General features: G+C 39.7%; 3 protein-coding genes across 4 annotated transcripts; 1 reads left to right on the top strand and 2 right to left on the bottom strand.

Annotated features, from left to right (window-relative positions):
* Positions 1–1,329: 1,329 nt before the first annotated feature.
* On the bottom strand, positions 1,330–4,517 carry LOC106319857 (probable serine/threonine-protein kinase At1g54610). Its single transcript, XM_013758258.1, has 9 exons — positions 4,074–4,517; positions 3,707–3,991; positions 3,285–3,602; positions 2,961–3,188; positions 2,783–2,880; positions 2,547–2,655; positions 2,069–2,467; positions 1,861–1,990; positions 1,330–1,767 (listed from the first exon to the last, which is right to left on the bottom strand). Exons 1-9 carry the CDS (start codon positions 4,428–4,430, stop codon positions 1,751–1,753), a joined length of 1,941 nt encoding a protein of 646 aa, XP_013613712.1. The 5' UTR covers positions 4,431–4,517; the 3' UTR covers positions 1,330–1,750.
* Positions 4,518–8,021: 3,504 nt separating this feature from the next.
* Positions 8,022–9,497, top strand: LOC106319859. The gene is made up of 2 exons (XM_013758261.1): positions 8,022–8,630; positions 8,814–9,497. Exons 1-2 carry the CDS (start codon positions 8,022–8,024, stop codon positions 9,495–9,497), a joined length of 1,293 nt encoding a protein of 430 aa, XP_013613715.1.
* Positions 9,498–21,032: 11,535 nt separating this feature from the next.
* On the bottom strand, positions 21,033–23,534 carry LOC106319858 (phosphatidylinositol 3,4,5-trisphosphate 3-phosphatase and dual-specificity protein phosphatase PTEN-like). Of its 2 annotated transcripts, XM_013758259.1 has the most exons (8): positions 23,390–23,534; positions 23,034–23,313; positions 22,788–22,964; positions 22,603–22,716; positions 22,347–22,535; positions 21,683–21,931; positions 21,510–21,611; positions 21,033–21,432 (listed from the first exon to the last, which is right to left on the bottom strand). In XM_013758259.1, the coding sequence occupies exons 2-8, from the start codon at positions 23,310–23,312 to the stop codon at positions 21,292–21,294; spliced, it is 1,251 nt and encodes a 416-aa protein (XP_013613713.1). In that variant the 5' UTR covers position 23,313; positions 23,390–23,534; the 3' UTR covers positions 21,033–21,291. The 2 variants fall into 2 exon arrangements, with proteins under 2 accessions (XP_013613713.1, XP_013613714.1); XM_013758260.1 differs by lacking the exon at positions 23,390–23,534 and having other exon boundaries at positions 23,034–23,349.
* Between the last annotated feature and the right edge of the window lie 3,541 nt (positions 23,535–27,075).

Genomic DNA, 27,075 nt, shown 5'->3' on the forward strand with positions numbered 1-27,075 from the left:
AAAAATATATATATCCTTTAGTTCAAAACCATAAACCATAAAATAAAATAAAAACAAACTTTGAAGAGAGAAACAATTATCTTACAACAGCCAAGTGATGAGCGAACTCCTGATACCACTCACCGCGCCTGCCGTGGTCAAAAGGCAAACCATCAACGCCACCAGGCGATTGAAACAACTTAAAAAGATCACCACATCCCAAGGACAAACCATTGAACGAATGTTCAAACGGTTCAAAGGCAGCCTTCTCCGCAGCAGGCGACTCAACCACCAAAGACGGCTCAACATCAGAGCTCACAACTTTGCGAGATTTCGAAGGGGGCACGTTTTTTGGTGAATGACAAATCCGTCAAGTATTATCGTTTGACTTATTATATTAACTCATTGTTATTAGCCCTGGGACGGATCAGATATCCGGGTTATTTTGAGATATCCGGATCCGGATCTGTAAAATTACTATCCGGATCCGGATTCGGGCTCTCCGGACTAAAATTCGAATACCCGCGGATATCCGGATCCATATCCTTTTAAAAAAAATTAAAAAATTAAAAAAATTAAATTAAAACTAACTAATTGAAATGATTTATTTAATTTATTTAGCCTATTAATTTTTTTAAATGAAAAATTATTGAAATTGAATTAAAATAAAAAAAATCATTATTTTATATGGAAATTATATATAGTATACATATATAAATATAATTAAATTTTAAATATTTTAAATAAATAGTAAGTTCGGATCCAGATCCGGATATCCGGACTTAAAATTTCATTATCGAGATCCACCGAATCCGTAAAATCAAGATCCGGATCCGGACCTCCCGGATATCCGTTTTTCGGATCGGATCGAAGAAAATCCAGGATCGGATAACGGATCTCGGATATAAGTCTCAGGCCTAATTGTTACGAGGAAAGCTTAATGTTTATGTATTTTTGAATATTTTTGAAGGCCATCCTCATCACAAATCTCTAACACATGTTCTCATCTTTATTTTAGTTAACAAATTATTAAACAATAAGAGAGGAGAGATTCATAACCAAATGAAACAGATTAACATGAGAAATGTCTTTACTGGTAATGAGTTGCTCAACTGAAAGAATAAGAAAAATTAAAATATTTTTAAATTTTTTTGAGAGATTTGGAAAATACCTTGCATTCTCTTAGGCTTTAAATGAGTGACATATAAAATTGGGTCGTATATCAAGTGGATCTCACGCAAGTATATTGCCAGTCATGCAAATAACATAATTTTGAGAGATCTCACGCAAGTGGATCTGTTATGATACCAAAGATGAGTGACATATAACATAATTCTGTTAACATAATCGCAAGTGGATCTCACGCAAGTATTCGGGTTCAAGGAGGAGTTGGTTGGGGAGATAGTTATGATACCAAAGATGGTGGAGGCAGCAGTTCAGACATGCGTGTGGTGCCACCATAAAAGATGGAGTTTCCACCTTATGATGGTACTCCAAATGCAATTGAATGGAATTTCCACCTTATGATGACTATTTTCATGATCAAAGAGTGTTCAATGACGATGCAAAAGTACGACAAACTACATTTGTACTAACTGGGAATGCTTATCATTGGTTTAGCAACCTTCATAGGTTGGTCACTCATAGATTAGGCTCAGAAACATTATTAATCGGTTTCATAAAATTTCCGATTATTGCATATATTTTTTTCTCCTTTTCTAACAACGATGAAATGTGGAATTTTGCTTCTCGATAATTCTGAGTTTCCGGTTTATCTGTCATCTTGTTCTGCCAAAGAGAAAGGAAAAAAAGAAGTGGTTTTATAAATTACAAAACCATCTGGTTATTTTCGGTTTAGTCTTGAGTTATTAATTTATTTACCCATTTTGAAGTGGGATTTTCGGACCGCTTGCCGGATATTACTTTCGTTCCTTTGCAAAATTTCGTCGATCTTGCCTGATTTAAATATCAGCGGTCCTGATATGCTCTGTTTTCCGAACTGTAGATGCTCCTGGAGCAACAACAATAATCACAAGCATTTAACTTCAAACACATACATAAAATTGCATATGATCAAAAGATTACTTACTAAGTTCTTCTTTAATGAAGAATCCTCCTCTCTTTGGCTGAAATCCAAACCAGACCCATCAAGTGATCCGCGTCGTTTACCACTGGGTAACTCCTCCATAATCTGATCATCGTTGTCTCCCTGAATCTCATAAACTGATTCATTTTCGGGTTTGAGGTTCAAACCAAAAGTGTTCTTGGCAAAAGCGGCACTTGTTTCGCTCAATTGGCTCCTTGAGCTTGGTTGATAGTAGGTAAGAGTGGAGATATTATCAGGATCTTTTCGTCTTTTCACAGCCCACGAAAAACCACTGGCCGGCCCTGTCGTCATTGGGAGGTCAGAGAGTTTGTAGTAATTTCCATGTGTTGTTGTAGTGGCTCGAGGACCCTCATTTGTTATGTTCTTGTCCTCAAACGTGTCCTGCAAGGCAAAACGCTTACTTGAGACTTAAGGAACTAAGCTGAAAGAGGAGTTTTAGATATAGTGTAACAGCCAAAACCTGTCTTATTGGCAGCTTAGCGTAACTCTTTGGATCTTGTTCTTCTCTATGTGGTCTTTTGTGTTTCCTGCCAACTCCAGATTCTCTAAGCTTGAGGTTTGCTCTTTTCCTGAAAAACATATATATTTATTAAAACATAATCTTCCCTAGAACAAGACCAGAGTCCTCCAATGTAGGTATTTTGGCTTTAATTACTTTGAAACGAAATGGATACAAGTAAAGAGAAGAACTCTGACCTGCGCATATCGTCTCGATTTTTAGCGTCCATCTCTTTGTTTGGTGGGTATTTAGGCAATGAAGAAGGATCACACGAATAAGGCCTCGTCAAGAAATACTAAGAGTCATAGGAAACCAGAAAAAAGAATTGAGAGGTAGAAAGAAAAGGAGCAAGGGGAAACTGAAATTCTTCCTCACCTCAGAGTTAAGTGCAGATGAAGCAGTCCCACGCTTATATGCTTCCATAGAGAGTAAAGTTTCTAACAGAAGAACACCAGTTGTTGATAAGTCTTTGCATCGTTCTCTAAGTGTGGCTTCATAAGTATGTTGAGGCCTGAAGGAAGTTGCGTGCGGAAGCCTAGTCTTTTTCCAGAAACTATCCGCTGGAGATCCACAAAGCTTGTAGATTTTATGTAATTGTTCAATCTACAAACCAAAAACATAGTTTAAAGAAAAAAATCAGCAATAAAACAAATTATTTTAGAAGCATCGTTTTCATGTGCAAGATATTTGTAATATTACCTCGGTTCTGCCTTTTAGGATTGGTTTTCCCATGAGGATTTCAGCAAAAACACATCCCACACTCCATAAATCAATTGATACTCCATAACTAGTAGATCCCATGAGAAGCTCAGGAGCTCTATACCATAAAGTCACTACACGGCTTGTCAATTGGTGTTTGTTCTTAGCTGTAACAACATTTGCTAGCCCAAAGTCTCCAAGTTTTAAAACTCCTTTGTTATTGACCAAAATGTTTGATGCCTTAATGTCTCTATGTATTACGCCTCGCATATGACAATGCTCTAGTCCCAAAAGTAGTTGCTGCATGTAACATTTGATCTTGTATACAAGAATCAAAAGAAAGAATCTCAAAAGCTATATACAATGTCAGAGAAAAAAGGACAGAAAAATTTATTGGTTTCCACATATTTCAGGTTTAGTACCTGTGACTCGGTGAATCTGATGTCCGGATTTGAGGACAAACCGGCAAGATCATGTTCCATATACTCGAAAACAAGATAAATGCTGCTCGACGCACGAGACGTGATAATACCCTCAAGTTTCATGATGTTGGGATGATTGAGTTTGCGTAGAATCAAAATCTCTCTTGCCATAAACCTAATGCTCTCTGGTTGAAGATTATCAAACTTTACCTTCTTCAAAGCCACCATTTTCCCGGTTTCTACTTCCCGTGCTCGAAAAACGCTACTATATGTTCCTTGTCCAATCTACAACCCAAAAATAATCACATCAATCCTTTTTAATAAATGTTTTAGTGGTACCTTCCCTCACAAGAAACATAATGTTAACCTTCTCCAACTTCTGGAACGCCTCTGCCTTAAGAGGAACCCACCCATGAACAGCCTCAGACGCAACCTCGCAAAGCCAAGATGGCCAACCAGCAGCCGCATGCTCAGCTTCTATGTTCCTATGAGACAGCCCGGAAAGCAGGCTCTTACCAACCCTTGAATCAGAACCGCCCAATCTTTTCGATTTCCTTGACCGTCTGTTAATATTGTGACTCGCCTCCAATGAATGATCAACAAAGACTCGATGGTGCTGGTTCGTGGAGGACAAGTCCGGTCCAGGGGTGTTTTCCCTGTCTTGGACCGGTGAGGCACTCTGGTCCCCTAAATATGAGACGTTCTTGGAGCTGATGCAACCCATTTTTAGAGATTAATTGTTCAACCCCTCATGAGGCCAAAAAAGATGAAATGGGATTGCAGACAGAAGAACAAAGAACAAAGATTAAAAAAGGTGGGAAAGAGAAAAGAAAAAAAATCACATGACAAAATTATTAAAAGGAAAAGGAAACTTTTTTTTTTGGTTGAGTCTTCTTCTGAAAGAGAGGCAAGGGAAGCTGCAAAAACACAACCGCACAAAGAGAGAGAAAGTGAAAAAGACATATTTAGCTCTGTCACCTCCTCCATTTGTTTTAACTTTGTCACCTGTCTGACAGAGAGATCAATCAAATCTGTTAGTGTTAGAAAACACCTAACCAATAGGTTAAAAAGAAAGAAAGAATTAAGGTAGATTAGTTAGCTAATCTTTCCCAAGTTGTTCAGATGTCTTAACAAAAAAACAGAGTTCTCATAATGAAAATCATCACTGGCCTTTGAATCTTCTAATGTACAGAACAACGGCTCTCAAAAAGTTTTTATATCTTATACCAGAAGGTGGGGTTGGATACTAAAGCTTATTTAAGTTTTACAATGTAATTGTTGGTCAGGTTCATTACTTTAAAGGGGTCTTCTTCAGTCAAAAGGAACTTTAGTTTATATAAATTCAGCAGCAGGAAAGAAATGTAAACTCTTATGCATTTTTTATTGGAGATCAAAATTTATAATATCAATAAATTTTATCACCACTGTACATACATTTCTAACAGTACAAGAACATATATATTTGATTGAAACTTTTGCGCAGCTCGAGCAATTTTTTTTTTTTTTTTTTGGTGTAAATGTTAAGAAACTTTTGCACAGCTCGAGCAATTTGGCTGTAAGGTCTTTTACATTTGATGTTTTGGAAAAATGTCCTGGTTGAAATTAAACTTGTATGATCATTTACCATAAAAGACGTTTATATAAATTGTCTCGATTGAAACTAAAATTATAAGACTATTGAGCTGCCAACACAGCTACAAGCTTATAATACATTACAAACCACGTAGGGTAATTACAATACTCATGCATTAGGCTAATCAACACAAAGCTTATCAAATTCATACTCATGCTTAGCATCCCGTCAATTACATGATAAACAAACCTAGGTGACACTTTTCCAGATTTAATTTTCCTTGAACACATCTTGCTTTAACATTACAGAAACTGGCTAACCCCGGAGAAAATGCTCCAAAAATGTATATTGATCTTATTATATAAAGCTTGGTCTTATTACAGAAGTTGGCTAACCTCAGAGAAAATGCTCTAAAAATGTATACAGATCTTATTATATAATTTTTTAACATTGTGACATGTGTTAAAACAAAAGATAATGTACAAGATTATGTGATTGTAATTTTCATTTTCTAAAATCTTAAATGAAAAATTGTAAAAGAGTATTTGATAGTAGTTTTCGTTTTTCTAAATTATAAACAAAAAATATTAAAATTATTTAATTAACAAAAACGAATTGTAAAATAGTATTGACATTAATAAAAATGAAATAAAATAGTAAATTTAAAATAATTTATTAGTCATTAAATATAGTCATCTGATAGTAATTTTATTTTTATAAAATCCTAAATAAGAGATCTTATTATATAAAGTCTTGTTCTTCAAAATAGCTAATTAACATGATCGTAATACATGTCAATAGAAACTTTGAAATTGTAACATGTGTTAAAAACTAATTATAAATATTTTATTAAATTATGTATCCTAAAAAGATATTTGTACAAGATTATGTGATTTTAATTTTCGCTTTCTAATACCTTAAGCAAAAGAAATTATAAAAGAATATTTGATAGTAATTTTTCTTTTTTCTAACTCATAAAAAAATATTTAAATTGTTTAATTAACAAAAACGAATTGTAAAAATAGTAATGACATTAAGAAAAACTAAATTAAAAAATTAAATTTAAAATTATTTAATTGTAATTTGATATAGTCATTTCATAGTAATTTATGAAATCCTAAATAAAGAGATATTTGTATAAGATTATTTGATAGTAATTTTAATTTTCTAAATTCCTAAAAAAAAATATTAAAGATTATTTAATTTTAAAAACGAGTTGTAAAAATAGTAATGATAGTAATGATTTAAATAGTAACTGATAATTATTTGATAGTAATTTTACTTTTCTAAAATCCTAAGCAAAACCTAATTTTAGAAGATTATTTAATAGCATTTTTCCTCTTTCTAAAATCATAAAAAAAAAAAAAATCTAAAATAGTACTTTGATAGTAGTTTTTTTTGATGAAATTTCAAATTTATTGATCTATCAAGCACACCACCACATCTTCATTGTATACGTCATACACATGTTAAAAAAATAACTCCTTTGTTACCTCAAAACACAAGTTTGATTTTGCCAATTAAAGTCCCTACTCAAACCTAAGAGAGTTTGTGAAAGAACAAATTATATAAAACAAAACAAGTTACCATAATATTTTTTTCTTATTCATTCTCTTTCCAACTCATGCTTAAATACCAAACTAAAGAAACAAACTAACTACTACGGAAACATGCATGGGCAAGGGCAACTAACACATCCACTAAACCCTTCCACTAAACAAAACATTAGATAAAGATAAACGTTTGAAACCATTATTTTGATCTAAGGCCATGTCATTTAATTTCTTCTCCACATTGTATCTCATCAACTTCACTTTGTTGGATAATTCCAAGCTCGTCGAAACTTAACATATTATTAAATGTTTAATATGTTAAGAGAAACACAATAAGGAAACCTAGAAATAGGAAAAAGAAGTTTCTATTTAGATTAGGTTTGTGTTTTCCATATCCCACATGTTAAAGGGAATTGTCTTTCATATAAATATATGTCTAATGGAGAGTGTTCCATAAGATCTAAGAGTGAAACATTGAGAGCTTTAGTTGAGTAGTTTCTAAATCTAATAAGAAAAGTTGTTAAGTGTTAATCAGAATAAGGAAAAAGAAGCCCTAGCCGCTCTAGAGGTGATGAGAAAGGTGATTTCAATCCAGATCGTCCTGACGTAGATCCTGCACTCGGCGGGCTCTGCATCAACGCAGGGGAGACTATCCGACACTCCCTGTGTTCGAAGCGCTCTCACGTGTTCCTGAAAAGATTCTCCATTGCCGTATCGTCCAAGCTTCCATGTTGCCGCATCGCTTCTTCGTTTTGATGGTTTGAATACGGTTGTAGAACCCACTAGATTGAAGTTTCCTTCGAAGGTTTGATTTCCATCTGATCATCACGTTCTTTGACGTGGGGATCACCAGAAATCACAGCTGCGCCCCTGATCCCTATCTCTGATCACATCTGATCACATCTGATCACCTGCGTTAATCCAAGCTGAATCACGGACCTCTTTGGAGCTGTGATCTTATCTCCATATCTTCGTATGGGGTCATCTTACAGACCACTTTCTAGCCACATGGCGGACATAAAAGGAAGGGTATCCTTTACGAGGATGACGATGCGCCGATCAAACTGACGGATCAGGATGATACGCTGATCGCTAGCGAGTTTAGCTTATCGCTAGCGAGTGTAGCTTATCGCTTATTGGGAAGGTGCTCAACCCAAAGAAACAAAACGTCGAGAAGCTACTTTAGAAGATGCCATCACAATGGGGTATGGAAGATCGCATTACGGCCAATGACTTGGGCAATGGGAAGTTTCTTCTCAATTTTACTTCGAAAGAGGATTTCAACTCTGTTCTTCGACAGGGTCCCTTTCTTTTCAACTTTTGTAAGTTTGTGCTGGTGCAATGGGAACCCATTGTTCATGATGATTACCCGTGGATCGTCCCTTTTATGGTTCAAGTGATTGGTATACCTTTGCATCTTTGGACGGATAAAAATCTTAGAAAAATTGGTACAAGATTAGGCCATGTTCATGTTGATACTTTGGAAGTAGCTGAGGGCCGTATGCTCGTTGATGTGGATTCTCGAAGGCCTCTCAAATTCTCAAGGAAAGTGGAGTCGAAGGATGGAGATGAGGTCACTATCGAGATCAAGTATGAGAAGCTATTTAAACACTGCTCTACATGTGGTATGCTTACACATGAAAAGGATCATTGTCCTTCTTTGGATGTGCGGTCGCGACTTCAGCCTCAAACAGAGCGTCCTGGTATCTTTAAGAGGATGCAAGCTCCACAGGATATGGCTCAGCGCCATAACTTTCACAGCGAGCAGCGGCCAAATGCACACGAGCGCCAACCTTACGTACAACGTATGGAGTCTTCTTCCTGACACGTTGCTCCTTCAGGGTATGGTGAGGATGATAGGAAGTATGCACAGAGGACGCATCATTCTGGTGATCTACGTGCAACACATTCAGATAGGATCATGCGATGCCACAACGATCTTAATCGGAGTAACAGATATGGTGGCTCGTGAGCTTCTAAGGGTCCTTATGACCGTAATCAGAAGCAGACTTGGCGGGAGAAAGCTGAGACTACTAAGCGTCTAGGTACAACGTCACAACCCTCAGCGTCATCAGCAACAAGCTATTGTCAGATTGTTCCATATGAACAATCTTCTGGCACAAGTAACAATGGTTTACATGGGATGACTGAGCATCAAAGTGCGAGGTCGGGAGAGGGTAACAGCGCTAGAGGCGCTAAGAGATTGGCTAGTACTATTGTAACGCCATCCCGTATTGACCATGACATGGAGGAGAATGTCACAAAGTGGGAAAAAGAGCTTACTCGTTCTCTCTCTTTCACGACCCTTAGTGACCACGAACCGGTAACCGTTGCTGGAGACAATCAGATTATTGGTGCTCTGAATGATATGGATATCGAGGATAATCAGGATGATGGAATGATGGAGTGTGAAGTGCTAGATGAGGATTTACTTGGTATAGACCTCAAAGAGATGGAAGAGAGTGAGGCGCAGCAGGCTGTGAGCATGGAAACGACGGGGCCTGCGACCTCAGAGCCTAATACTAAAGTGTTGAAGAGCAGTCGGCAAGGTACTAAAGCGAATGTCCCATTGGGCCTTCAGAGCAAAAAAATTGAGATTCTTCGTCAGGGATCTCCTCGAAAGTCTTTCTCTTCGTCTCAAGGAGCTCATATGGCTAGAGACTAGAGCATGTCAAGGAAACATTACCAGAGTTCGAAGAAGCAAAGAGGTAGTGTATCCAAAGGTGTGTCCAAAGGTGATGGACACTCAGTTGGAATTGTCGAGGGATTGGAAACAACCTCACAGTTCGATGCCTTACAGAGATGTGTCAGAAGCATCGTCTAGGACTTGTGTTTCTTTCTGAGGCGAAGAATAGGAGGCTGCTGTTGCAAAACATCCAGGTCGACTTAGGATTTGATCATTTATTTACCGTTGAGCCACTTGGCCTTAGCGGAGGTTTAGCTTTATTTTTTATGGATGAGTTTCAAGTTAATGTTTTATTTTCGAATAATAGAATGATTGACATTGAGGCAGTCATTGATGGAATAAAAGTCTTTATGACATTTGTTTATGGAGACTTTGTTTTTGAACGCAGGGATCAGGTTGGGGAACGTCTTACGCGTTTCTCAACAACACGAAATGGACCTTGGTTCATGATAGGTGATTTTAATGAAATAACTGATCATAGTGAAAAGGAAGGAGGTAGAAGGCGGTCTGACAGTTCTTTCTTGCCTTTCAAGCAAATGTTGAGTGATTGTGGCATGCTGGAGTTCCCATTTACTGGAAATATGTTGTCATGGGTAGGGAAAAGATCAGGAAGGACAATGGTTAGATGTCGATTGGATAGAACAGTGGGGAATGAGGATTGGCATAAAAAGTTCCCTCATTCGGCTGTCAGGTACCTCAGGCTTTGGGGCTCGGATCATCGTCCGGTCCTAGCAGAGATTCTAACAAAGCCAGTGAGGAGAAATTTTTTTTTTTTTAATTTGACAAACGGTGGTTGGATAATGAGGAACTAAGGCAAGTCATCGTGGAGGGATGGAAATCAGAGGATTTGCCTCCTGGAGCGAACATAATGGAACACATTGCTAGTTGTAGAAGAGCTTTAAGTCAATGGAGGAGACAAAACAATGTGAATTCGGAGAAGCTAGTGGGAGAGCTTAAAGAAAAGGTGGAGGATCTATACTCGAATGATGATGCTACATCTGAGGAAATAGCAGATGCTTTGAAGGAATTATCTACTGCTCTTAAGGCAGAAGTGATGATTTGGAGACAGAAAAGTAGGGTTCTCTGGTTAAGGAAAGCGGATAGGAACTCAAAATATTTCCATGCGTTGGTGAAGCAGAGAAGAGCAAGGAATAGGATAACACAACTCTTAGATGAAAATGGGAATGTGGTGGAAGATGAGGAAGGATTGGTAGCCATTTCTACTAGTTACTTTCGACAAATATTTGAGTCTTCCAACCCAGAAGATATAGCTGATGTGCTGTCGGAGATATCACCTACGATCACTGGGGCAATAAATGAAGGCCTCACTACTCCAGTAACTGAATGGGAGGTAAAATTAGCGTTGTTTGCTATGCACCCAGAGAAAGCCCCAGGACCGGATGTAATGACAGCTCTCTTCTACCAGAACTTTTGGGATATTGTCAAAGATGATTTAACTCGTATGGTTAATCAGTTCCTTTTTGACGGAACAATGGCACATGGCTTAAATGACACGAACATCTGTTTAATTCCTAAGACAACGTAGCCAAATGAGATGAAAAAGTTTAGACCTATCAGTCTATGCAATGTCAGATATAAGATAATATCTAAGGTCTTATGCCAAAGATTGAAGAAGGTTCTCCCACAGCGTATATCTGAGACCCAGTCAGCTTTTGTTGCTTGTCGACAGATTACAGATAATATCATGATAGCTCAGGAGATGTTTCACGCTTTGATAACTAAACCAGGAGGACGGGTTAAACGAATGGCCATAAAAACTTATATAAGCAAAGCATACGATAGGATGGAGTGGTCATTCATTGAGGCAGTCATGAGAAAGATGGATTTTTCAGAAATATGGATTGATTGGATTATGAGATGCATCACCACGGTCAAGTATAAAGTCCTCATGAATGGAGAACCAAGGGGGAACATTGTCCCTGGGAGAGGTTTACAGCAAGGAGATCTTTTGTCTTCTTTCATATTTATTCTATGCACGGAAGCGCTCGTTAGCCTTCTTAATTAAGCAGAGAATCAAGAGAAGATAACGGGGATGCGAGTCGCACGCGCTAACCCCTCGGTATCACACCTTCTCTTTGCTGATGATAGCCTTTTCTTCTGTAAGGCGGAGCCCCTTGAATGTGAAGAAGTTATGAAAGTAGTCAGGAAATATGGGAAAGCATCAGGTCAATGTATTAATTTTGATAAATCCTCATTACTCTTTGGTAAAAGGATTCCAGCGAATGATAGACAACAGATCAAAGATACACTTGGTATCCAAAACGAAGGCGGAATGGGCTCCTACTTAGGAATCCCAGAAGACATCAGTGGGTCAAAGTGTAAACTTTTTGCTTTTCTAAAGGAGAAGCTCCTACACAGAGTGAATGGCTGGACTGGTAGATGGCTGTCTAAGGGAGGAAATGAGGTTCTGATTAAATCTATCTTGCTAGATGTCCCGACTTATGTAATGTCTAGCTTCCTGCTCTCATTAGAGATATGTGAGAACCTAGCAAGTGCCATTGCACAATTCTGGTGGAGCTCAAACCCACCAAAAAGAGGAATCAATTGGGTAAAATGGGAAAAGATGTGTGCACCTCGAGAGGAGGGAGGAATTGGCTTCCGTATGATCCATGAATTTAATCTAGCTCTTCTAGCTAAACAGCTTTGGCGACTTGTTCAATTTCCGGATTCACTAGTGGCGAGAGTTCTTTGGGGGAGATATTATCGTCTGAGTTCGCCATTGCGAATTGGCACATTAGACACCCCATCGTATGTATGAACGAGCATTATTACCACAAGGAAGCTATTACTCATGGGCCTCAGAAACAAAGTGCATTCAGGGTATGAAATTAATGTGTGGGAGGATCCTTGGATCCCTTAGACGCCAGCAAGGCCGGCTCGCGCCCTGGCCCCAGCAGTAAACCCAAAGATGACCGTTAGTAGTCTTATCGATCCGGATTTAAAGGTGTGGGATGCTCGATTACTGGAACAATTTGTAGCTCAAGAGGATATTTCGATGATTCAGAGTCTGGCCATAAGCCCTATCCATCGACGTGATACATTTTGCTGGAGTTACACAAAGAATGGACAATATACTGTCAAGTCAGGATATTGGGTCTACAAATTTGATGAGAGATGAGGAGGATATAGAAGTTTTACAACCTAGCATAACCAAACTTCAAGCCTTCGCTTGGAAGGTGAATGCGCCACAAAAGATTTGCCATCTTATATGGCAATTAATCTCAGGACAGGTAGCAGTAACAAGGAATCTGGTACGCTGCAATATACGTTGTGATAATTATTGCCCAAGATGTGGAGCGCCAGAAGAGACTGTGACTCATGCGATCTTTGAGTGTCCCCCAGCCTTACAAGCATGAGAGTTATCATCAACACCGTCGAGCCCTCAAATCTTCCTTGTACCAAGTATTTATGCTAATATGGACTATCTTTTTTGGAGAAAGAATAGTATAGTGGTGCCAGAAGATGACAGAGACCCTTATCCTTGGATAATTTGGTACATCTGGAAAGCTAGGAACGATAAGGTGTTCAGAGGCACAGGCAGAGACCCTTTGGAACTAGTCAGGTATGCAGAGAGCGAGTGCCAAGCTTGGTACAATGCAAGAGACACAGTGTCGGTTCCATCACAGGTACAGATTGCTGAAGAAACACAAGCCTTACGCTTGGATAATATTTATATGGTGGATGGCTCATGGACCTCCACAGCTCAGTTTAGTGGTATGGGATGGGTTTGGAAGGATACAATGGGGAAGATTCAACTCATGGGGTCAAGGAATTTAAGGAGACGGGATACAGCTTTACACTCGAAACTGGGAGCGCTACAATGGGCAATGGAGAGCATGATACAAAACTCGACCTGTCAGAGGTTTGGGATAGACTGCAAGGATCTGATTGCAATGTTAGAACAACCACAAGCTTGGCCCAACTTCTCAACTGAGCTAGAAATCATTCAAACTCTTTGGTTGTGTTTTTCCGACTTCAAGATCAGCTACTTTCCAAGAGCGCATAATGAGATTGAAGATTCGTTAGCTAGGAATGCACATTCTTTTCATAGATCTTTATGTTTTATTGGTTATTCTATTCCGGTCTGGTTACCCAGACCACCTCAAGTTTGAGTAATAGAATAACCGTTTGCTGCCAAAAAAGAAACAAAAAAAAGAAAAGTTGTTCTTTATAATTCTTGTGTTTCTAGAGATCTTTGAGATTTGAATTGGTATTAGAGCCAAGTTGGGCCATTACCATCCTTAAAGAGCCTCAAGTTGGAGACTCGAATCTAAGCTTAAGATGAAGCTTAAATCATGGCGACACAAGGAGAGATCACGAAAGTAGATGGCCGACGTGACTACAGCTGCGCCACGCATCAAAGACTTTGGATTAACATCCATCCATTGTCTAATGTTGTCATCGACAAACTACCAGGTTTGGTCGATGAGGAGGAAGGAGATGATCGTCGGAATGTAGAGTGTAACACACGAAGAAGGCGTGTGTAACGCATGTCTAGCAGAGAAGCAGATTAGACACTCGTTATCGAGTGTAACACACGGAGAAGCCGTGTGTGACACATGTTTCGCAGGGAAGCAAATCAGAGATTCATTCCCGACTAAGGCCATGGTTTGTACATCAAAGCCATTGAGATTATTGCTTGGAGATTTGTGTGGACGAATCGCACCACCAATGCAAGCAGATAATCGTGAGGCATTCTATCGGTTCAAAAGATTTCACACCGATAGAGGATGAGAGTTTGCCTCACCTAAGTTCAATCTAGGTTGCACCGATTGAGGAGGAGAGGTTTCCTCAGCTATGTTCCATCTAGGATGCGCCGATAGAGGAGGAGAGTTAGCCTCAGATGAACTCAATCTAGTTTGTGAAGAAAATTGGATTGAAGCTATGACAGGCGAGTTGAAATCTTTCACAAGAAACAAGGTATGGGAGCTTGTAGATAGACCGACTGGTTCTGAAAAGAAAAGAGAAGAGGATCGAGTGTATGTGTTACACAAGGCTTTGTATGGGTTACACTAGGCACCCAGGGCATGGAATGTAAAACTCGATCAGGTTCACAAGGAGATGAGATTTGAGAAGTGCACGAAGGAACCATCAGTGTACCGCAAGACTGAAGGTGGAGACGTCTTGATCATAGCCATCTACGTTGATGATCTATTTGTGAGAGGAACTTCGCTTCAGGTGATTAGGCAATTCAAGGAGGAGATGTCTAAGAAGTTCGAGATGTCAGATCTAGGTAAGCTAACGTACTACCTTGGCATATAGGTGATTCAAGGAGCAGACGAAATCAGAATAAAACAAGAAAGGGATGCTCAAGGAATCCTGTATGACACGAAGATGGAAGCGTGTAACGCAACTCAAATTCCAATGGAGGCGAATTTGAAGATCTCAAAAGCTGAAGATGAACGAGAGATAGATGCTACCGAGTTCAGAAGAATCATAGGATGTTTGAGGTATCTGCTTCACACAAGACCTGGCCTGTGTTACGCAGTAGGTGTTCTTAGCGGATACATGCACAATACGAGAGATTCTCACGGACAAGCCATCAAGCCTATACTGTGGTATGTGAAAGGAACAGCAAACTATGGTTTGTTCTTCAAGAGAGATGGGTTAATGAGTGTCGTTGGTTATAGTGACAGCAGTCACAACATTGATCTCGATGACGGGAGGAGCACGTCAGGACATGCATTCTACTACGGTTCATCACTAATCACTTGGACATCGCAGAAGCAGCAGATGGTTGAATTGTCATTATGCGAAGCAGAATTCATGGCAGCAACAGAAGCAGCGAAGCAAGCTATATGGACCAAGGAATTGTTGAGTGAGATACTAAGCAAAGAAGGCGAGAAGGTCAAGCTTAGGATCGACAACAAATCAGCCATTGCTCTAACGAAGAATCCAGTTTTCCATGGAAGGAGTAAGCATGTACTCAAGAAGTATCACTTCATCCGTGAGTATGTGGAGAACGAGCAGATCGAAGTGGAGCATGTGTCGGGTGTTGAGCAGAAGGCCGACATCCTTACCAATCCATTAGCAAGGATTATGTTCAAGCAAATGAGGAGCTTAATCGGAGTTCAAAAAATTGATCTCCCTAATTCAAGTTGGAATTAAGGGGGTGAATGTTGGATAATTCCAAGCTTGTGGAAACTTAACATATTATTAGATGTTTAATATGTTAAGATAAACACAATAAGGAAACCTAGAAATAGGAAAAAGAAATTTCTACTTAGGTTAGGTTTGTGTTTTCCATATCCTACATGTTAAAGGGAATTGTCTTTCATATAAATATAGGTCTAATAGAGAGGTGTTTCATAAGATCTAAGAGTGAAACATTGAGAGCTTTAGTTTTGAGTAGTTTCAAAAGCTAATAAAAAAATTTGTTCTTTATATTTCTTGTGTTTCTAGAGATCTTTGAGATTTGACACTTTGCACTTGCAGTCAGATAATCGGGTTAAAACATAACCTACTAACGACACACCCATCTATAAAGGTATTGTTCAATATATCTTTATGAAGAGTGGCTACTACATCAATATATACAGAGACGACTGATGCCCTAGGAGCTATACATTTATACATGTTTCCATAAGTGGAATATGAGAATATTACAGACTTGATAGAGAGTGATCTCTAGTATCTTTCACACGCCCCCTCAAGATGGAGGGGGTTCAGACACTCCAATCTTGATTCTTAACTCTGTATAGTGTTGGCGCGGGAGTGGTATTATGAGAGCGTCAGCCAGCTGTTCCTTTGTGTTAGCATGAGCCACTCTTAGCATCCCATGTTGAATTGAAATGATAGTCGAGAGCCACATGTTTCATACGTGAGTGAAACACCGGATTAGCGCACAGGAACACCAAGATTATTGCAATAGATGACAGAAGGAGAAGTCAGCTTGATACCCAGTTCACTCAGAAAGTTGCAAATCCATCTGATTTCAGCTGATGCGTTTGTGACTAATCTGTATTCAACTTCTGTACTAGAGCGTGCAACGCCAGATTGCTTCTTTGCTGTACAAGAAACAGGTGACTTGCCGAGGTATACAATGTGCGCATTTGTAGAGACGTAATCATCTGCGTCTCCTGCCCAGTCAGCATCAGAGAAGGCGTGTAGACTGAGAACATTGCACACAGAGAATTAGATGCCGTGAGAGGGTGTAGCTGCAAGATACCTCAAAATCCGTTTTGCTACTTGCCAATGAAGGTCTGTGAGACGATGCATGAACTGGGAGAGTCTGTTAACAGCATATGCGATATCAAGACGACTGAACTGCAGGTACTGAAAACTACCAATAAGCTTCCCAAACTCCTTCGGATCAGATAGCGCAATGCCTAAGGTTAAAGTGAGCTTTGGAGCAGACGCCATGGGAGTGCTAACTGGATTGGCATCTTCCATCTTGTACTGGTGAATGTATCTCCGTTGTGAGAGATGGAGACCATTGTTGGTACGGCGAGCCTCAATACCTAGAAAATAATTGAGTTCCTCCGGGTGTTTGACTGAAAACCGTGCCGCTAGGAGGGAAAGAATCCGTATGATCGCGGCCTTACTGTTCCCGGTGATGAGAATGTCGTCGACATACACCAGGAGATAAACCAGTTCGTTCCCATTGTTGCAGACAAACAAAGAGGCGTCTGCCAGTGAGTTTTTGAAACCAAGACTGAGAAGGAAGGTTTGAAGTTCATTGTACCAGGCACGTGGCGCTTGTTTCAGACCGTAAACTGCTTTCCGAAGTCGGCAAACATGTGTCGGTTTGTCTGGATCAACGAACCCCGGTGGCTGCTCCATGTAGACTTCTTCCTTTAGAGTGCCTTGGAGGAAGGCATTATTCACATCTAACTGTTGTATGGGCCATGACCGTTATACTGCAACATCAAGAATCAAACGTATCGTTGTCGCCTTGATCACTGGACTAAAGGTAGTTGTGTAATCACGCCCATACTGTTGAGTGTAGCCTTTAGCTACTAGATGGGATTTACAACAGCGATGACAACCATCTGCGAAAAACTTGTTAGTATAAGTCCAGCGACAACCTATAATGTTGTGATATGGTTGCCTAGGTACGAGCTCAAACGTCTGGTTGCGAGCAAACGAATCTAATTCGGTTGACATCGAGCCTCTCCATCTCTTGTCAAGGAACGCTTGGTTCACGGTTCTGGGCTCAAGAGGGTAGGTGTGGGTTAATTTGGCAGAGAGGTTTAGCTTTGATTTCGGTTTGGAGATGTTGTTCTTTCTTCGGGTGGTCATAGGATGGTGGTTTTCTAGTATCAGTTGTTGTTCTTAGGGAAGAGAGGAAGACGACGAGGGTTGTGTGATTGTGTTTTCGAGTGGGCCAAGGGAATTTGTGTTTTGGTTTTGTGTTTGGGCCTGAGGATTATTGTTTTGGGTGTTGGATGTTTCTGGGCTGTGAGAGGAAGTATCTCGGGTATGGGCTTGAGGAATTGGGCATGTTTGGGTTTGTGGATCAGAAGAAATAGGATTAGAGTTAGAAGTCATATCAGGTTGTGTATCGCTATCAACGAGTCCGTCGACAGAATCCTCCAACGTCACCGGCGGTAGAGAAGCTATCCTCGGGTTCCCTAGAGATGGCAAGGTTGAGTTAACTCGCGGCGGTCTGAGAGGGATGAGAGAGTGCAAGGGTTCGATTTGTCTAGTGGATTGAGGTTCGGAGTTTGACTGGAGAGGAGAAGATTGAAGAAAGGGGTAAACTTGTTCATCAAATTGAACATGTCTGGAGACATAGATCCTGCCTGAGCTTTGTTGAAGACACAGATAAGCACTCTGGGTGGTGGAGTAGCCCAAGAACACACATGGGGTAGAACGGTTCTCAATCTTGTGATTGTTGTAGGGTCGAAGCCAAGGAAAGCATAAACAACCAAATATCTTTAGTTTGTCATAGTTGGGGCTTGTCCCAAAAAGCTTGGAGAAGGGAGACGTCATATTCAGAACCGGAGTTGGGAGACGATTGATGAGATAGATTGCGGCTGAAAACGCATAAGTCCAGTACTCTCTCATGAGAAAGGAGAGAGAGTCCGGTTTCAACGACATGGCGATGTTTTCGTTCTGATACTCCATTGTGTTCTGGTGTGTGCGGAGGAGATGTCAGATGAGATATTCCGGCAGCGGAGAGAAAGGATTTTAACGCCATGTACTCTCCACCATTGTCAGAGTATAAAGTGCCAATTTTGAGATTGAACTTGCTCTCCACCAGAGCTTTGAAGGCAGTGAAGACATCCCGAACTTGTGACTTTGTTTTCGACGGATAGAGCCACGAGTATCGTGTGAAGTGGTCGACCAAGACTACATAATATCTGTAGTTATCAACAGAAATCACAGGAGACATCCAGACATCAGAGAATATGTGTTCAAGAGGTTTGTTTGAGGTGATTGATGTTTGAGAAAAAGGTAGTTTATGGGATTTATTAATAGAACAGTCTGGGCACAGCGAAGACTGCGAAGAAGAATGCAACACTGGAATAGAAAACTTTTAAACAGTAGCTTTTAAAGTAGATAAAGAAGGATGGCCCAAACGATCATGCCAGTATTTGAGAGAAGGTTTAGATTTTGTGGAAGCGAAGAAGGATTGAAGGGTGGTGGGTGAGGCTGGCCACTCATATAACTCATTCTTGGTTATGCCGTGGAGCAATAGGGCACCCGAGGATAGATCCTTCACCTGAAAGTGAGGAGGAAAAAATTCAACGGAAACTTTGTTAGCATTACACAAGCGATAGACTGAGATTAGGTTCTTGTGAAAGTTTGGAACACAGAGAACGTTGTTTAAAGATAAGGGTTTACAGGAAGAAGGAAAGGATAGTGAACCAGTGTGCGTTATGGGGAGAGGAGAGCCATCGCCTATAAGGACTGCATCGTTGCCATTGTATGGTGTGTGTAAGGCAAGGTTATCAAGATAATTCGTCATATGATGAGTTGCACCGCTGTCAAGAAACCACGAGTTGTTCTGTTGAGTGGAGCCAAGAGCCAGGTTTGCACGTGGCTGCCATGGAGGATATGCGTTGTTGACAGTAGCACTGCTAGAAGAAGAACCGTGACCCCCAAGTTGAGGACACCTGCGCGCACTATGACCCTGAGTCCCACAAAGTTGACAGCGCCCCTGGTACCCGCCTTGAGACCCCTTTTGATATCGGTTGTTGTTGTAGAAGTTCTTTGTCTGTTGATTGCGGTTCCACTGTGGATTGGGGTTAGGTGTGCGTTGGTTCTGATTGTAGCGATGACTTTGCGTCTGTGTAGCAGCAACATTGGCAGTGACAGGTATAGCTACAGTTTCCTTCAAGGATGTAAGGACCTTAGCTTCTTTGTTGAGAAGTTTCTCATGGATCTCTGTAACTGCAGGCGTGATGTCGCGGCCCTCCAGCTGATCCGAAATTGACTTGTACTCTTCCGGGAGACCACCAAGGATGTATTCAACCTGATCCTCATGTTCAATAGGTTTCCCTAGAAGCGCTAGTTGGTCGGATCTTGTAACAAATCCTTGAAGATACTCATCAATGGTCTTTGTACCTTTTGTCCAACCTTTGATTTGAAGTTTGATCTGCTGGATATGGCCCCTTGTCGGTTTGGCGTATGTTGACGCGAGAGTGGACCAGATATCAGCAGACGTTTTGGCAGTGGAAACAATAGGTTGAATAGTAGGCATAATTGCACCAATGAGCCCACTGAAGATCAGACGATCTTGACGTGTCCAAGTGGTGAAAGTCGGATTTGGTGTGGTAATTCCATCGGAGGTGACAGTAGGAGCCGGCGGTGGTGTGGAGCCATCAAGATGACCCGAGAGCCCATAGCCATCAAGTAGAGCTTGGATCTGGATACTCCACATGAGAAAGTTGTTGGAAGAGAGTTTGGTAACATTGGACATGTTAATATGGAGGAGAGCGTTAGGTGTGGCATCAATGGTCTCAGCAGTTGTGGTGGACATTGTAACAGAAGAAACAGAGGATTAGGAGGAAGAAGATTGATAGATCGAGTGAAAAGAAAAGAGAAAGAGGCGGGGAAGAAAAACTTTATGGCTGCTCTGATACCATATAAAGGTATTGTTCAATATATCTTTATGAAGAGTGGCTACTACATCAATATATACAGAGACGACTGATGCCCCAGAAGCTATACATTTATACATGTTTCCATAAGTGGAATATGAGAATATTACAGACTTGATAGAGAGGGATCTCTAGTATCCTTCACACCATCAGTGTGTTTGGTTCAACTGATATCCAGAAGAGACTCTACGACAATGGCATATCTTTTGAGGTGATTTCAAAGAACAAGATTCATGACCAAAAATAGTTCTCTTCTCATGCTTTTCCCTTCTGTTAAATTCACAGACAGGATGAAGACATTTTAAAGTGAAAGTTGTAGTCGATACTATAAACCGTTTCCATAACTCTTGGCAGAATATCTGGTGGGGGAAATGATAAATTTATTCAGTAATATTAAACTGGAAACAGACCATCCTAGTGAAAAATGGATGGCAAGATAGTAACAATATTACATTAATGTCTATCATTTACCAAAATTACGGTACCTGCTACCCAAAGAAACAAAGATTGTTGAGAAAACTATATGTTATGTGCCATTTGCATTAGCTACTTGCTGCTAGTGTTTCAAGATTTCTCATTTGCCTCTGCTTTTGTACAGGAGAAATGCCGGTGTAAGCAATGGAGGTGTTTGTAGCATCAGCTGAGTATTCATAACTCTTTTTGGCTTCAACGACTCGGGTTTGAAGGAGCTGAAAACAGAGGCCTCAAGGGAGACACAGGTCATCTCGGGAAAGAAGCTTTCCTGATTTGGAACTAGCTGGAGTAAAAAGCAACTCCAAGCTAAAGTCAGGACCAGATATTGATCTTCCATTACCACCAACTTTATCTAGCTCTCCTATGGAAAACTGAATAAATAAAAACGGAGACTGATAAGCATGTTCAAGGAGAACAAAACTGGCTTGGATGCTTTGGAGAAGTTTACCTGAAGCAAGCCATTGGTTATAAAGGCTGTGTTGAAGCAAGTATAAAAGAGACGGCTTCCAATCATTTTCTGATAGAATGTGATGCGTATGTCTCCACTCACCTATCCAAGAACCATATACTTATCAAAGATCTTATCAAACATTGCCCGAAAGAATTATCTTTGTTACTTACCCTGACAGGTTTGTCAAAGTAGAAGTCAAGACATGTTTTCTCGTCGATGATGGAACTCTCTGTATCCATTTGAACAACAAGACGCGGTTCTTTTCTTTTTGTTAGCACCTCATCTTCTTCGGAATCACAGTTCATATGGGAATGAGATATATAATAACGTGGACTCAAGCTTCTACAGTAGCCTTTCTTGAATTGTCTACAACAACCTCTTGAAAGTTCTACAGATGGTGGATACATCTCATTCGGAACCTAACATCAGAAACAGAATCAGCATTGGACTAAAGTGTGTATAACACGAAGAAACCGAGTTTGTGATGCATCAAATTAAATGTTTATATCAAGCAGAAACAGAGTCTATAAATCTACAATGCATCAGAACCTATATATCATGCATTAAAGTATATAAATGAAGTACAAAATAGAGTCAGCTTTACATCAAAATGTATATTTCAAGCAGAAACACAGTTTATAATTCATCCAGAATGAACATTTCAAGCAGAAACAGAGTCTAATATGCATCAAAATGTATTTATCAAGTATAAACAAATTTTACAATGCGTCCAAAAATGTATATTGCAAGAAGAAACATAGTCTACAATGCATCAAAATGTATACGTCAAGCAGAGACAGAGTCTGCAGTGGAACAATATGTAGTTATTTTTACCTCCTGAAGTTCTGAGACCACAAAGAAGACGGAATCAACATTGACGGTATCGTAAAGTCTAATTCTTAGCAACTCTCTGCTATGTTCTTGAGGTAATTTAACCTCGGGAGGTCTGTTTCCAATTCTTTTACCAAACGAGAGTAAATGTGACCAGTATTTCACATAACGACGCTGGCTTGGTATCGAGACCTGTCAAGGAAGAGATTAATGTTTTTGCTTTATTAAGAGAAGCTTTCTCTATTCGTAGAGGACTTACTCCATTATTGTTTGTGGTTCTTCTGCTTGCATACATCTCTAGAGCTTCCTCAGCTGCCATTCCACCGTAGACAAGGTATGCTGACACCATTAGTCCTGTTCTGCCTTTTCCTGCCTGCAAAAGTTACATTAGATGAGATCTGATATGGTTCAACAACGGGGTCGAATTTTTTATTCGTAGAATACCATGCAGTGCACCACTGCGATGTTTTTGGGATCTAAAGAGAGCCAAGAATGAACACTTTCGCAGAAAAGTTGGATCATTTTAAGAGTTGGGACATGGTTGTCATCAAATGGGAATCTCTCCACGCGGCCGTAAAAGTTTTCTGGATCGTAACATTCTTCTATGCATAGGTTGTAGACCTGACCAAAACAAGATTTGGTTAATCGGTTTATATAAACGGTAATGATTGATTATATTGTCTTATTGACCTTGTAGTGATTATGATGTCGCATATCAAGCACGGACTTGACTTGCCAAAGAGGGTTTCTATACACTGCTCTCATTCGTTCAGCGGGAAAGGACATAGCCAACAATTTGTCAGAGATGTAAGACATGTCGAGATCATATCCACCCATGGTTAACCGTCTTCGTTTCTTGGACACCAAGTTACGTAGGTAAGAATTTGTGGTTAGGTAAGTCAGAATGTGAGGCCTTAGTTCTAGACCTGATTTCTCTTTTCCAGGCCCTCTTGAGAGCTTTAGACCCATTCTGAAGGATGAAACATATAAAATTAGGTTAGGTGCCGTAGGTTGCAAGAGAAGGAGGCAAAAGGTTTTTTCTTTACCTGAAGGAATGATTGTGAAGTTGAGGAATCGATTTTCAGGTTCCCAATTTGAGGGAGATGGGAACCCGAGAAAGAAAGAAAGAAAGATAAGAGATCGGAAGGCGAAACAAAACAGGAAAACTTTTAACTTTTTGGAGAAAAATGGGTTTGCTTTACCTGAAAATGGAGAAAATGATCATCATACAAGGTAGCGATGAACAACTACGTAATTCCATTTTTGGAGCTCCTGAAATTTAGCAAAGCATTTCCTTTTTAATTTAGGGTGCTCTCTCTCTCTCTCTCTAGGTACGGTTAGTTTTGGTGGGAATTTTTAAACGAGTCTGAGGAGACAACTAATTCCCTAGGAAGAAGTTATGATGATGTAATCCTCTCCTCAGAAGAGGAGGAGGAGGATCAAAACAGAATTAAGCCTGGTGATCCCACCAATAAATTCTTCTTAGCAAGAAAATATGTCATTAATCGCAAAATAGGGACCCCGGTAAACCAGCTTGAAATCCTCAACACTTAAGCCAAAACCAAACCAACAAATTTCATAACCATGAACTTGCATTTAGTGGCCTGATGTGTGAACAGAACATTGTTCAACATTTTTCGATAGATGGTGATGAAAATTTCATGTATAGGTTGCGGGTAAAATTTACTATGCGCTTTAGCAAATGAGAAATGTCTATTTGACACAAATGCTGAGCTTTTATCATCAGCAATAACAAAGTTCACCTATCTTAGGAACCACTCCGATAAAATGTCATTCTCTGAATTTACAACCCCAAATGCAATCAGATACATATACAATTAGAGTTATCATCTACAGCTGTAGCTACAAATAAAACTATTTTGTATTTACTTTTCAAAAATGTTCCATCAACCCTTTGCATGAAATTGTAGAACTCTCACTGAATGTCCAAAATGAAAAAAAAAAATCCCCCATCAAATCAGTTCCGTAGTGAGTATGCATGCCATAATTAGACTTTTAAGCAAGTGTTTCAAAAAAAGCAAGTGCGAGTATTTTTATTATTTTAGAAAAAAAATTCTAGCATTCTGTAACAGCTGAAATTACAAACTCAAGAGATTTATAAGTTTGGGAATAAGAGAGATCACAATTATGATTCAAGCGCATAGACTTAATAATCTCATTCGGTTTTGGCCCTTCCAGGACATCTTCGTAATTTGCATTATCAGATTCTCGATTGTTTTTGCGGAAGTTGTTTTGCCAAATTTTATTTTCTTCGAAGGAACACACATATGTCCTACCACACTAATATGTAGACCTAGATAAACATTCTTGACGCTATCTTTACAGCATAGATGCCGCCATCTTATCATACATTTGAAAACTCTGTAGTCAGAGTTATTCTTAACTATAGAAATTGTCATAGTTGTCTTCAAAATACTTTTGCTTCTAAGAAATTTCTCTCTATTCACACAATTAGCTAACCAAAATCGGTCATTATTTTGCATGTCTTCTTTGGTTTCACAACTTAAACCAGGAACACCACAATCATAGCATCATGCGCAACATGGTCTTTTCTCTTGACTTCATCATACCTCTTAGAAGCTTTGACAAATTCTTCATGATTTATTTTGGGAAAACCATTATCTTCAATATTACTTGACTCACACGTCTCCTTGTTCAATCAATATTCTCTCTTTTCTTTTGATGGTCACTAGTAGCAGTGAAATGTATAGACCTGGGTATACCTATAACTGCTACTGTTGAGTTTGCTGTTCAAAGGTATCGAAGTCGCAGGCATAGAGTTGCTAATAGGATTGATATTGAGAATGAGATTCTGAAACTGCGATTGCAGGGGCTGAATTCAGACACTGACATCAGGCTCTGGAAGGGAGTTGGCGACTTATTTAAGCAAAAGTTCAACACTCAACAAACATGGCAGCTGACAAGAATGCAGTCGCCACGAGTTAATTGGTACAGTGCTATCTGGTTCCGAGGAGCCACTCCTAGATACTCTGTTGTCACATGGATAGCAGTCCATGACCGCTTGGCCACAGGTGTAAGAGTCCAAAGATTTAGCCCGCAGTCGGATGCTCACTGCATCTTATGTTCGGGCCATCTGGAAACACGAGAACATTTGTTCTTCAGCTGTTCATATTCTAAGCAGATTTGGAGGGGATTAACGGCTATACTATTGGGGTTAAGCTATACAGAGGACTGGAGCAGTATACTGGATCTTTTGGCTGACAGTGGAAGGAATAATACGGAATTGTTTCTTCTTCGATATGCCTTTCAATGCTCAATTCATACTATATGGAGAGAGAGGAATGGAAGGAAACATGGAGAAGCTTACCAAACCTCGGCTTCTCTGCTCAGATTTATTGACAAGGGAGTGAGGAACAGGATATCATCTCTGCGAATAGGAGGGAGCCGACACCTTACCAATGCACTAACAACCTGGTTTGCTACCAGTACCAGGGGGTAGTGACAGACTGAAATCTTTATATTTTCATTAGAGTCTTTTAGAAAAAGCTCAAAACAAGTCACACATGTTGTATAAAGGCCTTTTTTGATTTGAATAAATTTAACATTCTTTCAAAAAAAAAAAAAAATATGTAACACTCACGCATGTGGAAGAACCCTCTTTGCATAATGCATAAAATTTGTGATTTGCCGATCATTGGCGATAATAACTGGGGGATTTCCTCTCTAGTTGACCATATCACTTGGTATATAACTGAACTTAGCAATAAAAATATGGGGGTCCATTTCACAATCCTCCAAACCTCATGATCTTCAGTTGTTCCAAAAGAGTATTAGTCTCCAATATTAGCACTCTACTACGCTTTTCTTCGTCAACAATGAATTTCCAATCGTCATTGTCACTCGATCTCCATATAACACATTTGACTTAGATGTAAACCATTGTAGGATAGATGAAAAATCTAAATAAAGAACAAATAATGGTAAAGAAGAGATAGAAACAAACGTGTAATAGAAGACACGATACACATGATATTTCTAGTTTTAGGAAATAAAAATTTGACACTTTTTTGGGAATATCCTATATTTTTGGGGTCTTGCAAAACAGAATAACTGAAAAGAAGAATGTATATTTTACAGGTTAGATATAAATTTGAAAAAAATGTGAGATATCAAATTTTACTGCACAAAACATGAAGGAACAATTAGAACCGATATAACACATAATATAAACAAAGCATATCGCAGAGTTAAAGTTATAAAACATATTATAGAGAAAGATATGTCAAAGAGTAAATGCTAGGATAGAGAAAAAATGTTATAGTTAATCTATTATATTATAATAATTGAGTTATTTCGACATTCCACATTGAACCACATTCTTAAGAAGACATACACACTAAGTATAAGATGGAGAGCGAAAAAAAATGGAGAGCGAAAAGGGCGTTTCTAGGGTTTTGGGTGTCGGCGAGCACGATACGGCCATGGATGATTTCGTGGACCAAGGGCGTCCTCCGGGGGATCCTCCGGACATGACGGGCTCGTGGGTGAGGAAGGTTACGGGCTCGAGCGCTGGAGGGATGCCAAATCCGGAGGAGCTGATTGACGATGCGTTTGTTTCAGAAAGAGTCAGGCTGGATCTTCCGAATGGAGAAGAGGGGGAACCGGTGATCATGATTGAACAAGAGGTTCTAGAAGTCATGAACGGCTGTGGAAACACTGCATGATTGTTAAAGTTCTGGGGCGAGTTACT

Source organism: Brassica oleracea, unplaced genomic scaffold (assembly GCF_000695525.1).
Source record: "Brassica oleracea var. oleracea cultivar TO1000 unplaced genomic scaffold, BOL UnpScaffold00667, whole genome shotgun sequence".
NCBI lineage: Eukaryota > Viridiplantae > Streptophyta > Magnoliopsida > Brassicales > Brassicaceae > Brassica > Brassica oleracea.

Coding starts and splice junctions, on each gene's coding strand:
- LOC106319857 (XM_013758258.1), bottom strand. CDS start 4,430: ATGGGTTGCATCAGCTCCAAGAACGTCTCATATTTAGGGGACCAGAGT. Junction 2,468..2,546: donor CTAAGCTGCCAATAAGACAG/GTTTTGGCTGTT, acceptor TTTGCCTTGCAG/GACACGTTTGAGGACAAGAA. Junction 1,991..2,068: donor CTTCATTAAAGAAGAACTTA/GTAAGTAATCTT, acceptor TTGTTGCTCCAG/GAGCATCTACAGTTCGGAAA.
- LOC106319859 (XM_013758261.1), top strand. CDS start 8,022: ATGCCATCACAATGGGGTATGGAAGATCGCATTACGGCCAATGACTTG. Junction 8,631..8,813: donor CACACGAGCGCCAACCTTAC/GTACAACGTATG, acceptor TGAGCTTCTAAG/GGTCCTTATGACCGTAATCA.
- LOC106319858 (XM_013758259.1), bottom strand. CDS start 23,312: ATGGGTCTAAAGCTCTCAAGAGGGCCTGGAAAAGAGAAATCAGGTCTA. Junction 22,717..22,787: donor TCGCAGTGGTGCACTGCATG/GTATTCTACGAA, acceptor TAACTTTTGCAG/GCAGGAAAAGGCAGAACAGG. Junction 21,433..21,509: donor TAACCAATGGCTTGCTTCAG/GTAAACTTCTCC, acceptor TTATTTATTCAG/TTTTCCATAGGAGAGCTAGA.